At 37.9% G+C, this 15000-nt stretch overlaps 1 protein-coding gene across 1 annotated transcript in view; it reads right to left on the reverse strand.

The window, feature by feature from the left end:
* The window catches only part of LOC144978808 (uncharacterized), a 51092-nt gene that overhangs the window by 10961 nt on the left and 25131 nt on the right, over positions 1-15000 (reverse strand). The window contains exons 9-10 of the mRNA XM_078925331.1: positions 14263-14407; positions 12777-12908 (exon numbers count right to left, since the gene is read on the reverse strand). Of these exons, the coding sequence (XP_078781457.1) occupies positions 12781-12908; positions 14263-14407 (273 nt within the window). The 3' untranslated portion in view covers positions 12777-12780. The remainder of the gene's footprint in view (positions 1-12776; positions 12909-14262; positions 14408-15000) is intronic.

Consider the following 15000-nt stretch of genomic DNA (forward strand, 5'->3'; position numbering starts at 1 on the left):
GTTTGGGGGTCAAAAATTTATTATTTTAAAAAGAACTAAACAAGGGGTTTTTTGAAAGTAGGGCCAGAAAAACCCAAGACAGAAAAATACAAGAAAAAAAAAAGAAAAAAGAAAACCACCCCCCCCAAAAAAAACCCAAAAAGTCGAGACCCCCTTTTCCCCTCGTAATGACTTGAAAAAGAAAACGGGTTTCTAAACTATCGGAAAAAATGGCGGGCCTGATGAAAATCTTTCCGAGGCATAAAAAATTATCCAGAGGAAAAAAAAAAAAAAAAATTGATCATGTTTTGTTTTTATTCATTCTGTCACAAAAACATGGGAAAAAGTTTAGCCGCATAAAGAATAAAAAGTACCGATTTTTTTTGTTTGGGAAACCAAGCTGCTCGTTTTGCGGTCGGGGCGTGACATCAGACTATTTAATCCGTGGGGACGTAAATGGTGGGGGGGAGGCAGTTTCAAATCAAGCTATATGGGTTTCGAAGGCTAAAGGGTTTGATCTATTCAAACCGACCGGATGTGGAAGTGTAAATTCCCCCTGATCAATGGGGGCTACGAAATGCTTTTCCACGCCAAGTCCCCCACATTCAAAGTATCAAAAACTTTCCTAGAGTACGCCGGTCAACTACGCTCCCCCCCCCTCTTCCCAGACGCCGCCATCACACCCCCCCCCCCCCCCCCCCCCCCCCCCCCCCCCCCCCCCCCCCCCCCCCCCCCCCCCCCCCCCCCCCCCCCCCCCCCCCCCCCCCCCCACCCCCCCCCCCCCCCCCCCCCCCCCCCCCCCCCCCCCAAAAATTTCCCCCAAGGGGGTTAACCCCCCCAAATGTAAGGGTGGGACATATAAAGTTTTTCTAATGAAAATTAAAAATTAATTAAAATTATCAAATAATAAAAAATTCCAAATTATTTTATTTTAAATTTTATATTATATATATATATATATTTTTTAAAAAAATTTTATATATATTTTTTTAATATTTTATATATTTATAAATTTTTATATATTTATAATTATTTTAAATTTTAAATATATAAAATTTTATATATTTTATAATTATAAATTTTTTTTTTAAAAAGAAAAAGAAGAAAAAAGAGGAAAAAGAAGAAGAAGAAAAGAAGAAAAGAAAAAAGAAGAAGAAGAAAAGAAGAGAAGGAAAGGGGGAGGAAAGGGGGAGGAGGAGGAGGGGGAGGGGGAGGGGAGGAGGGGAGGAGGAGGAGGGGGGAGGAGGAGGAGGGAGGGGAGGAGGAGGGGGAGAAGAAGAAGAAAAAGAAAAGAAGAAGAAGAAAGAAAAGAAGAAGAAGAAGAAGAAGAAGAAGAAGAAAGAAGAAGAAGAAGAAGAAGAGAAGAAGAAGAAGAAGAAGAAGAAGAAAAAAAGAAGAAGAAGAAGAAGAAGAAGAAGAAGAAGAAGAGAAGAAGAAGAAGAAGAAGAAGAAGAAGAAGAAAGAAGAAGAAGAGAAGAAGAAAGAAGAAGAAGAGAAGAAGAAGAAGAAGAAGAAGAAGAAGAAGAAGAAGAAGAAAGAAAGAGAAGAAGAAGAAGAAGAAGAAGAAGAAGAAGAAGAGAAGAAGAAGAGAAGAAGAAGAAGAAGAAAGAAGAAGAAGAAGAAGAAGAAGAAGAAGAAGAAGAAGAAATATGATCTCTTTACTCTTTGTTCTACTTGGCGTTTCTGTAGCGCGATGTTTTTTACATGGTGGGTTGCTGGCCCAAACACAACCCTTCCCAATTTCTCATCCTGGATTTGGGACCAGGCAATGGCTATTGTTATTATTATTATTTTATTCTTATTATCATTATTATTATTATTATAGTACAGTAGTAGTAGTAGAAGTAGTAGTAGCAGTAGTAGTTAGTAGTAGTAGTATGTAGTAGTAGTAGTAGTAGTAAGTAGTAGAAGTAGTAGTAATAGTAGTAGAAGTAGTAGTAATAGTAGTAGAAGTAGTGTAGTAGTAGTAGTAGTAGTTTAGTAGTAGTCAGTAGTAGTATATGGTAGTAGTAGTAGTAGTAGTAGTAGTAGTATGTAGTAGTAGTAGTAGTAGTAGTAGTAGTCGTGGTAGCAATAATAGTAGTAGTTAGTAGTAGCAGTGGCCCAAAATATTTTTACAAAGTCAACTGAAACAAGAGTAATAAGTAATTTTTCTATCAACTCTTTTTGTAAACCAACATTAGGAAGAGGTGAACACCCCCCCCCCCCCCCCCCCCAAAAAAAAAAAAAGAAAAACATTGTCAGAATTATAAGTAATTATTAAGTCTTCTACTTGAATCTATCTAGTATGAATATAAAAGTGACATGTGAAACCAGACAACAAGTAATAATTAAAAATGATTATATGTCTGCTGCAACGACAACAACAACAACAAAAAGAATAAATCACCAAACACGGAACGTGTCTGGCCCAGAAACCTTTTTCAAAAAGTGAAAAACACATTTTAACCCCCCCCCCCCCCTCCAAAAAAATACAAAAAAAAAAAAAAAGAGTTAAAACATAAATTAATTTTAATTGCCTATTGTTGTTACGACAAGACCATGTAGCCGCACAACTAAGCTGCTAGAAGCTGTGGACTGTAAACAGTAATAATAAACGAAAATGAATATTTGACAGCTTCAAACAAGAACAATATACCAAACACGGAACATTTCAGGCTCAAAGCCTGAAATGTTCCGTGTTTGGTATATTGTTCTTGTTTGAAGCTGTTAAATATTCATTTTCGTTTATTATTACTGTTTACAGTCCACAGCTTCTAGCAGCTTAGTTGTGCGGCTACAGGGTCTTGTGGTAAGACACTCGCTTTGGATCGGAAGGTCCTGGGTCCGAGCCCCGCTTAGCGCATTGTTGAGTCCCTGGGACAGGCTCTTTACTTACATTATCTCACCGTACTCAGGTGAAAAAATGAGTACCTGGTCGTCTCTGTCGAAAAAATTTGTAATATCGCCTAACAGACGTCAGTCATGTCTCGTTCAACATGATAGTCAGGGACGCTTTGTAAAGTGCTTTGAGCATGTTTAGTAGATATTGTGCGAATATATAAAAGCTCATGTTGTTTTTTTTGTTATTTTGGTCACATCTACCAGATAACTCTCACTTTCAATCATGTTTAATTCCAACAGATATTCCCTTATCAGACTCACTACTTTTCTTTTCACTGCGTTCCATAAAAAGAAAAAAACAAAAAAACAACCAAAAACAACAACAACAACAACAAAAAAAGTATAATGTTAGAAAATGAAGGATCTTGAAGAAATTATGTAATAAAGACAGAGACAGAGATTGGGGGGCGGGGGCTGGAGTTGAGTAAAATCCAACTAAACTAAATTGTCAAAGGATGTAGCTATAACTGATGGATTCATCGTTTGCTTTTGGGAGTTTTACTGTTCTACTTGCAACACTTTTAAACTAACAACAGGCAAGACCTGCCTAGAAATTCTCATTCGCCGGCATTTCCGGCGTACACTGGCAAACTTTGACCCATGTTTTAAAGTCATTTCAGTCATTAACAAAAAAAAAGAGGATAAAAAGTCAGAAAATAATAGATTCAAATTTGAGCAACACATTAAAGTTTGAAGACATACAATACAAGGACAAAAGCCTCATTAGAGAATAATAGGAGGTGCTACAAGCAATATTGATTCCATGCGTTTAGCTAAAATACAACCAGGTTGATATGACACGAAACTAAATCTGTGTGTAACCGTGAATGATTTAGCCAGATTGGTATAATTTAGGGAGAACTAACCATTAAAACAGTGGTGTAAAAACAATAACAAAAGCAGAACGAGAGGGGGGGGGGGGGGGGGGGGGGGGGGGGGGGGGCGGGGGCGGGATGACGTCAATTTTTGTTCTTTCTATATCCTTGTCATTTAAAAAATTTTATGAAGTTTGAGATATTTTAAAGTAATTTCATGACAAGTAAAAAAAGATAATAAAAAAAGTCATATTTTCAAACAAAAAATCTAGATCTTATAATATGCGCTGACAACCATCCAAGATATCAAGTACTAGTACAAATAGGTAACGCAAAGAAATCCATTCCGATGTCAATTCTAAGATCTCTTTAAAGTCCAACATGCACAGAATCTCTACCAGAAGGTTTAATCGCCCAGACCTGCCAACTTGGAATTTAAAAAACGTGTAGTTTTCATTGGAAAAATACAACAAGTCACTAAATCTAACTTTGTAAGTGACCAAATTACCCTAAAGTAAGCAAGATTGAATAACATTTTTATGACTATAAACCTTACATTATGTTAATTAGTGCCATAATTTCAACCATGACACGATTTAGTGAGTTTGAGAAGCTTATTTTACTCCACAGAGAGAGCCCATAATGTGTAATCTATGAATATTTCGTAGTAGTAGGCAGGTTTGAATAACCCCAAATTAATATTTGCAACACACTAACTACCGTACTTATCATCATCATAATATATAACGTAGAGAAGATACACAAGAATTTGTTTCTTATTTCTAAATCTCCGACAAAAAATACAAATTATAACAACAACCCTCCTAGCAAATAAACTACCAGCCAGGTCCTTTGCAAAGCCAAAATAATTCCACTCCAGGGAAAAGAGATAGAAAGTCAAATAAAGGAGGATAAAAAAAAATAAAAAAAGAGTTATGTTATGTTATGACAATCGACCCAATCAGCAAATTCTTTTACAGCACTCGTGCATCATTGCAAACCCACCCGGAAGCTTCGTCACAACAAACCATTCAACTAGATGCTCTGCAGTTTCGGGCTTGTTACCACAACGGGGTACATGTTGGACAGGTGGAAAGTCCCCACTGATGCAGCGATTTCGACCCAAGTCAATTTCTGCCCGAATGGTGTATAAACGGATTGAAATTACAACAAAGAAATTGTTTATAATATAATCCAATGAAATACAACTAAACAACATCACAACAAAACTATTTTAATCCAAAAAAAGAAATAATAAATATTGAAAATTTAAATAAAACACAAAACACGTCTGGCCTGTTAAGAATCGAACATGAACTGACGAGTCACATGATTCTATTCAATTGTTCCCAATTCGGAATTGGTATATGAGATACCTCATGATTATTTTCTGTAACAGTATACTAGCCGTCACTTGTAATGCACAGGTTTTGAATATTTGTTTATCGGATTAGGTACGCATTAGCTGAAAACAAATTACATAGCTAGGCTATATTGGCTTTAGTCGTCTGCCCTGGAAGTTTTACCAGAATCGACGTTGCGGATTTTTAATTCCGCCTTCTTTTTACAGAACGTTGCAAGGGATAAATGTCCCACCCATCCTCCCCCACCTCTTTTTTTTTTGAAACTCTCTCTTGGTTCCTTTCTAGTTTCTAGCAAACTGCCATATTTGTCCCTGATCCGATCTCAAAAAGTGTCTAAAAAGAATAAATAATCAAAAAGCAAACAAACAGAAATATTCAGAGAGCGACCAAATGGTCAGATAGAGGAGAAAAAAACCAACAATAATTAAAAAAAAAAAATAAAAACAATTTTAAGAAATTCATGCTCAGAAACGGAACATAAGGCCAAACAAAAAGGAGAAAAGAATAGACTCGCACAAATGGATGGGACATTTATCCCTTGCAACGTTCTCTAAAAGGAAGACAGAATTTTTTTTTTTTAAAGTGTCGGAACCAGGATTCGAACCCACAACGTTGATTCTGGTAAAACTTCCACGGTAGACGACTAAACCATTCGGCTATGACACCCACTTCAAAGTCAACGCATATTGTGTATATGTAGTAAGAACTGATTTAATGTTGGTTAATTTTATGTTTTTATTGATATTTTATTAACTTTCCTTATTTCTATGTGCATTTGGAAACATTCCATATTCTGGAATGTGGATAATTGTTTAAAAGAGCGGAGTTTCAAATATGTGTCTGGGGATAACGAATTTTCATTATCTCCAGACATGTGTTTGGGCATAATCACAGCGCTAGAAATAGAGCATGGAAGTGAGATGGAAAATTCTAGATCTATGAGTACGAGGGGCGTAAATGAAAGAGAGAGAGAGAGAGAGAGAGAGAGAGAGAGAGAGAGAGAGAGAGAGAGAGGGAGTGGAGGGAGAGAGAGAGAGAGAGAGAGAGAGAGAGAGAGAGAGTTAGAGAGTTAGAGAGAGAGAGAGAGAGAGAGAGAGAGAGAGAGAGAGAGAGAGAGAGAGAGAGAGAGGAGTGTGTGTGAAAGGGATACAAGACAGAGGAGAAGGCCTCCCTAGAAATAGAGTAGAGAGAGTGAGAGAATAGACTGATCTAGATATATTGATATTGACTGAATTCTATATACACAAGAGACTGTCATGTCATAAATGATAATTCACCACCAAGATATTACCGTTTACCATATTATCCACTTCCTTTTGAATTATGATGACAATGATAGATGTAGAAAGGCACAGATGTATTCTGATACACTGATAACAATAAAGAAGGAAGAAAAAAATAATTTTAAAATGAATATCTTGAGTCTGAAAAGATTATTAGACGAGTTGTTAACAGTATCAATGCATGTCTATCAGTATCAATAATAATCTTACTAAGAATCTTAGTCTTAGTCTTAGTAATATCAGTTCAAAAATAACGCCATGTCATAGAAATATAGTGTTATTTTACCTTATTATTCTTGTCAGTACGATTTGAACTGGTAAGCACGCTTTATCCTACACGTAGTCAATGAACCCAATCACTGCCACTCGACGAGACACTAGACTAGTTTCGATTTATCAATGGTAGGTGATAAAAGGTGCAGTGGCAAGAGTTGCGCAAATGGCAAACAGACACACAGTAGTGTTGGGTTATTTGATCGCTTTTACTCGATCGACGACCGAGCGCCAAGCCACGAGTCAGTGCTCGATCTCAATGCCGGAAGAGCGAGTTAGTAAAACGATCACTCGATCGTAAAACGATCAAGCGGGTTGTGAGCTTGAGACGATCTTGACACGTGAGACGAGCTTGAGACGATCAGGATTCGAGCGAGCGGAGGGGTAACGAGTGTTTCGAATCATTTCAAATTCAAACGATCACAGTTTGCCATCCGATACCAATCGCCAATGTTTGCACACGGTAGTCTGTGGTTCTTCCACAGCCCTCACTCCTTGTCAGATGTTAGTGTGTCTGGGTGGCAGTGGCAGGGAAATTCGTATAGGTGTATCACGCGTGTGTGACAAGACTTCATTAAACCTACTAAAGTTTGACTATCACACACACACACACACCACACACACACATACACACACACACAAACTAAGGCTATTTCTATGACACACACGCATCCCTCTATCAATGAACACTCCTACAGTAGTGCGGCTATGTGGTCTAGTCATGACGTAACTATAGGTAGTACTCTAGTCGACCATGGCTCTCGTGCATTATAATGGTCTAGTGGTATGACACCCGCTTTGGGATCGGAAAGTCCTGGGTTCGAGCCTCGCGCTCGGTGCATAGTTGAGTCTTTGGACAAGGCTCTTTACTCACATTCTCTCACCGTACTCAGGTGTAAAATGAGTACCTGGCCGTTAACAGCGTTGTCTTTGTCTGAAAAATTGTAATATCGCCTAACAGGCGGCATGTCCCGTCCTACATATTAAATGTTGCTGTTGACCGGGGACCCCTTTACAAAGCGCTTTGATCACATTTAGTGGATATTGTAAAGCTCAATTTTTTAAAGTAAAACATTAGCTTTGAATATGGAATGTTTCAATTTTAGATGCCTGTGTATTCTTTGTTAGTTCCCATCATCATCATCATCATCATCATCATCATCATCATCATCATCATCATCATCATCATCATCATCATCATCATCAGGGGCAGCGGTACGGTCTTTGGTTGGCACCCGAAAGGTACCGAGTTCGATCACCCGCCGCTGAGTGGTCTTGAGCAAGTCACCTTGCCCTAACTAAATTTGCGGCGCTGCACTGCGGCTATCGCTTGGGTTATTCCAGTCTTCCCTTAGAATAGACCCGAAAGACGAATCTCCCTTATGGGATGAATAAAGGGAATTATGTTTAATTTATTTATCATCACCATCATATCAGCGGGATCATCATCATCACCACCACCACCCTAATAATAATGGATAAAATAAATATCAACACATTTCAATGTAATAATCAATCTAAAATCAATCAGTGCTCCTAAAAGACCCTTTGATTTCTTTGTCTAATTCGTTCCATACTTTTGGAGTCCCGACAAAGAAAGATTTTCAGCTAACTATAGTTTATATATGGGAATATTAATCAGTCGTTTATATTGGAATCGGAGTTGTCTAGCAGGTATATTAGTTCAAAGCGCATTTCCAAGGATTTACCATGCTCAATGAACTTCACAATATTTTATTTAATTTATTCCTCCGGCACGCCATATCGACCATACATCCATTTCGTACAGTAGGTACCGATCGCTGTTTGGAGTCTTTTTGTATTAAAGCTCTTTACAATACCCGTCATTGCTTATAAGATAAGAATACATTCACACCTGAGTCAAGTGCCTGACACACGGACTTAACGTCTGGATCACAATTTTCAACAATAACTGTCACTCATCCGGCCATTGACAAGGCTTGATTTTGTGACAAGAGACACCGTACCACTGAGCGACCGAACAAATAATCACCATCTGCGCCATCGTCATCATCATCATCATCATCATTATCATCATCCTCATCACAGCCGTAACAGCCAGCAAAACCACATCATCATCTTCGGGTCCGGTCTATCCGTGTGGGGGGTGGGGGTGGAACCTGCTAAAGTATTTCATTTTTTAAACAGAAACACGATAATCATCATCATCATCATCATCGTCATCCATTGTCGTCGGCATCGTTATCATCGTGTCCGGGCAATCCGTGTGTGTCTGGGTGTGGAACCTGCTAAATATTATTATTATCTACCTACCTTATAAAAACACACCATTCTTGTTCATTTATTTTTCAAATAATGAAATGAAAGGCACGACCTTTCCCGCACACACAAGAGGCGATGACGACCAGTGACAAATTATGGGAGGTGGGGGCGGCCGACAACTTTTGGCGCGACATAAATATGAAATGTTAAGGTGACAGCGGGATGATGGTGGTGGGAGGGGGGGGGGGGGTCTCAACCCTTCACCATCAACAACTGTTTGATGGCGTGTGTGTGTGTGTGTGTGTGTGTGTGTGTGTGTGTGTGGTGTGTATGTGTGTGTGATGCGACGAACGATCATGATCAAGGCTGCCAGACAGCCAGATTTCTTCTTGCCCAAGTAGTCAAATAGACCCCAAATAGCCCAACACCACAAGCATTCTGACTCCCTTGAAAAACTCATTTGTTTTGATTAACAAAACAATCGACTACAGTTGGATAAACTTATCTTTTCATTTTTTTTTAAATAAAAGATTTTTTAAAAAAATGAATAATAATAGAAAAGCGTTTCTTAGTAACCAATTTTGAACTTGGCCATCTGGCAGCCCCCATCATAACCAGCTGCAGTCAAGCCAGCCACAGACATAAGAGAGGGAGGGGTATGTGAAGTTTCCTGTGGCAAACGAGTTGCTCGTGTTTTTTTTTTTTCAAACGAATCACTGCTCGATGACGTCACTGACTCGAAACCCGCCCGAAACCGACTCGATTTTAGAGGACTCGATCGAAAACCCGCTCGATTTGATCGTTTCAAACTCGACCCAGCACTAACACACAGTGACGAAATCAATGACCGTCCGTTCAGTTCAGTCAGTCAGTTTGCGAACTCATTTGCGTTTGAAAAACAAAGAGTGCAATGTTTCACGGAGTCTGGTCTCGACATGTTTTGCTGTTGCAAACTTTATATTATTTCGTTAACCAATCAACACGTCACACAATCTAAACTGGCCTTTTGATTCGTCGAAAAAAAAGCAAGAAAAAAATAAATAAAACAATATAACAAAAAACGATAACAGAACGTAGACGCTTTGATCCTTGGGTCAATGGGGTCAACACTATACTATGCGTAGTGTATCAGTATGCCATAAAATTATGATAACACAACATTTTTCAAACTCTAACCACCAATCAATTTTGCTCTTATATGAAGGTAGCCTATAATATGACAATTTTTTTATAAGTAGGACCTTATAGAAATAATCAAGATACCTTGTGTTTTTCGTCTTCTCAACCCCTCCGCCTCCTTATCCTCTTCTCCTCAGAGCATCCTCATCACCACCATCCTCCTCCTCCTCCTCCTCCTCCTCCTCCTCCTCCTCCTCCTCCTCCTCCTCCTCCTTCTCTTCTTCATCATCATCATCATCATCATCACCACCACCACACCATCATCATCATCATCATCATCATCACCATCATCATCACCACCACCACCACCACCACCATCATCATCATCACCACCATCATCATCATCATCATCACCACCATCATCATCACCATCATCATCATCATCATCATCACCATCATCATCATCATCATCATCACCACCGCCGCCACCACCACCACCACCACCGTCACCACCACCACCACCACCACTACCACCACCACCGTCATCATCATCATCATCATCATCATCATCATCATCATCATCATCATCATCATCATCATCACCATCTTCATCATCATCATCATCATCACCACCACCACCACCATCACCACCACCGTCATCATCATCATCATCATCATCATCGTTGTCGTCGTCGTCTTCATCTTCATACCACCACCACCATCATCATCATCATCATCATCATCATCATCATCATCATCATCATCGTCATCATCATCTTCATTCCACATATATACTTCATAATATATATATATATATATATATATATATATATATATATATATATATATATATATATATATATATATATATATATATATATATATATATATATATATGTATATTATACGTATACGGCTATGTGGTCAAGTGGTATGACACTCGCCTTCGGATCGGGTCCTGAGTTCGAGTTCCGCTTTAAGCGGTGAATAGTTTAGTCATTGGAAAAGGCTCTTTACTCACCGTACCCAGGTGAAAAATGAGTACCTGGCTGTTAACAGCGTTGTTTCTGTCGGGAAAACAATTGTAATATTGCCTAACAGGCGTCATGTCTCGTCCTACATGTTGAGTGTTGTTGCTGGCCTTTGCAAAGCTCGTTGAGCACATTGAGTGGATATTAAAGAATAAAATAAGAATAGATTAAATTCCCTTTATTCATACCCATGTGGAAATTTGTCTTTAGGGTCTGTTCCAAGGGAAGACTGGAATAACCCAGGCGTCAGCCGTAGTGCAGCGCCGCAAGGTGAGCTAGGGGGAATGTAACTTGCTCAAGACTACACCGCACGGCGGGTGATCGAACTCGGTACCTTTCGGGCACGAAACAAAGACCGTACCGCTGAGCCACGCTGTCCCATTATAATGATGCGTTATATAGTAGTAGATACAAATGTTATAAGTACCCTTTTATACGGTTGTGAAACGTGGACGCTTGACAAAGAATGTACGAGGAGGTTAGAGGCATTTGAGATGTGGATGTATAGAAGAACGAGAGAGACAGGTAGTGTTGGAGAAGGTGAGAAAGAGAAGAAATGTTGATCGATACCATCAGAAAGAGGCAGTTACGGTTTCTGGGTCATGTGTGGAGAAGAGACGGAATAGAAAAGTTGGTAACATCTGGGATGATCGAAGGAAACAGAGCTAGAGAAAGACAAAGAATGACTTATCTAAATAACAAAAGAATGGCCAAATGTGATTGATAAAGCAACTCAGATTTCATGCGCACCGCAGAGGATCGTGATATAATATTGTTTGTTTGTTTTTAGGGGTTTTACGGCGCTTGCAACACGTTAAGGTTATATCAGCGCCAGTAAAAAGGAAGAAAATGGGATAGTAAAAAGTTCTAGAATTACAATTAAAGCACCCAAGAGAAAGTAAGACAAAGGGGAACTGGGAACAAATAGGGATCAGATTTAGATTCCAAGAGCATACCACCAATGTACTTAATTTGAGATCACCTAAAAGCACAGGTCCCAACTAAGAGGAATACACTCAAATGTTTACCAATCATATAATATAATATGCAAACTAAACATAATACAATGCATAACAGAGAGATGATTTACAAGGAAAAAAATATCATCTCCCAAAACAATAACTATGCATTTGACTGTTTCCCTCCCAGCCAGGACTCCGGAAAGGGCCAGGACAAAACCAAGTAACCTCATTCCAAGACAAAGACAGAAAGCATGTTGGAAAACAGATATAAGGAGATAGAAGACACAGTATGTACCTCCCTGCCCGCAATGGGAGGTCAGGATCCCCACCCACGAGATAATTAAAATAATAATAATAATAATATAATAATAATAATAATAATAATAATAATAAATAATAATAATAATAATAAATAATAATAATAATAATAATACTAATAATATAATAATAATAATAATATAATAATAATAATAATAATAATAATATATAATAATAATAATAATAATAATAATAATAATAATAATAATATAATAATAATAATAATAATAATAATAATGATAATAATAATAATAATAATGATAATGAATAATAATAATAATAATAATAATATAATAATAATAATAATAATAATAATAATAATAATAATAATAATAATAATAATAATAATAATAATAATAATAATAATAATAATAATAATAATAATAATAATAATAATAATAATAATAATAATAATATATAATAATAATAATATAATAATAATAATAATAATAATAATAATATAATAATAATAATAATAATAATAATAACAACAATAACAACAAACAGTGCTACATCTGGTCATCTCCTAAATTGTTTGGTGTGCTCTCTGGTGTGGGCATCGTCTTCAATCTTTGTCTTCTCTCCACACACACTTTCAATCGGCGTGTTACCGTGTTGTAGGTTACAAGGCTGACAACTGAAATTACAACAAAACACACGGAGATAAAATGTCGTTACATTTAATGGGGTTCAACAGTCGTGACGTCACTTCCCTTGTTATGACGCATAGTAATTTAGTAACTGATTCTAAACTATCAGAACAATGGCGGACGCCCTTATAAAATACTTCTCCGACGAGCACAAAAGTGTATCTAACAGAGAAAAATATTATAAATCTGATCATGTTTTGACTTTTATACATTCTGATCACATGACATGTGAAAAAGTTCTCGCCAGCATGGAGAATAAAAAGTATTGATTTTCTTTGTTTAGAACCAAGCTGCTCGTTGCTGGGCGGACGTGGCATCAGACTATTGAATCTTATTTTTCTAGGACAATAAGATAATTAACAAGCATAACTAGCTTCCGGTTCAATGACCGTGATGAAAAGTCGATCAACTCAAAATATATTTTTCAGGTGTTGAATACAATTTGAATTCAATTTCTATTGTCTTAATAGACAATAAATTTTCCAACTTCGTAAGAGAACTCCACTGAGTTTTCTATTTGGGCACGGAGAGAAATGTTCTGCATTTAAAATCTTATATATTTCGCTCACTAATCGTAGAATTCTTTCCCAATGTTAAATACGGAGCATGGTTCATGTCACTTTTTAGACATTAATTGTATTCAAATTAATGAGAGAAACCTTTCAACGGTATCAATTCAATGCAAGTACTCCCACCTCATTGTCATACTCGCTAACCGGAAAGTCGACAGACAACAACATGCTATAAATGATGGCGTGTGTTTTCGATGGGATTTGACGAAACAAATTTGATTTTTCGATAAAATGTCAAATAACTATCATAATATACACAAACCATCTTCATGTCAATTGTAAACAGTGCAAAATATGAGGACGATTGGTACAGTGGTTTCGGAGTCTTAGAGTTACACAAAATCCAATTTGCATCACCACTACCACTATCCATCACCACCACCACCACATAAACCACAATCATCATCATCATCATCATCATCATCATCATCATCATCATCATCATCATCATCATCTCCATCAACAACTTCACCACCACCACCACAACCACCACCACCACCATCGTCGTCATCATCATCATCATCATCACCACCACCACCACCACCATCGTCATCATCATCATCATCATCATCATCATCATCATCATCATCATCATCACCACCACCACCACCACCATCGTCATCATCATAATCATCATCATCATCATCATCATCATCATCATCATCATCATCATCATCATCATCTCCATCACTACCACCACCACTACCACCACCACCACCATCATCATCACCACCAACGTTAACCCTTCTAGAAATACTACAGTACTTACCTATTCCAAAGAACAGGCCTATGAAGAACACTATAAGATCTCTTGATCCTTCCAATACTGAGTACCACTGAGAGCGAGTGGATTGGTCTGGACGCGAAATGATGCAACTGCACTTGTGGTAATCCAAGAGGGAGCAAGGTCTGGGCTGAGATCATATAATGACAATATAGAAAAATATATTACACACACTGGCCTACACATTAACTCTACCATAGTACATCACAAAACAACACTGTACATCCACAAGAAATTATCGTAGCAGTAAATTCACAACCACAACACACAGAACCAACAAATATAAAATCAGTTTCTTCCCAAGAACCATCAAGGAATGGAACACTCTCCCACAAGAAATCCTACATATTACCAACAACAACAAATCTTTCAACTCAATAACACAATAATGAAAAAAATCAACACATAATTGTATAAAATATGCAGTGATGGGTAATCCATCTTTTGCAGATAAAGACTTTGAACTTAAGCTTGAACTCAATTTTAAGATGACATCAAAGTCAGAGAAGAAATAATAATACAGTTATAACACAACCTTCCTTCCGTCACTCTCGCATCCTTCTCTAGATTATGTTTTCCTCTTCTCCCCCCCCCCCCCACCCTCTTGCTCCTCCTTCTCTTCCCCCCCCCCTCCCCCCAACCACCATCACCACCACCACCTCCTCCTCCTCACCTCTTCCCCTCTCCTGTAAAGCGCTTTGCGAGCACGTCTAGTCACAAGCC

This window comes from Berghia stephanieae, chromosome 8, assembly GCF_034508935.2.
Source record: "Berghia stephanieae isolate SIO BIC M18660-M18661 chromosome 8, UCSD_Bste_1.3, whole genome shotgun sequence".
Classification (NCBI taxonomy): domain Eukaryota; kingdom Metazoa; phylum Mollusca; class Gastropoda; order Nudibranchia; family Aeolidiidae; genus Berghia; species Berghia stephanieae.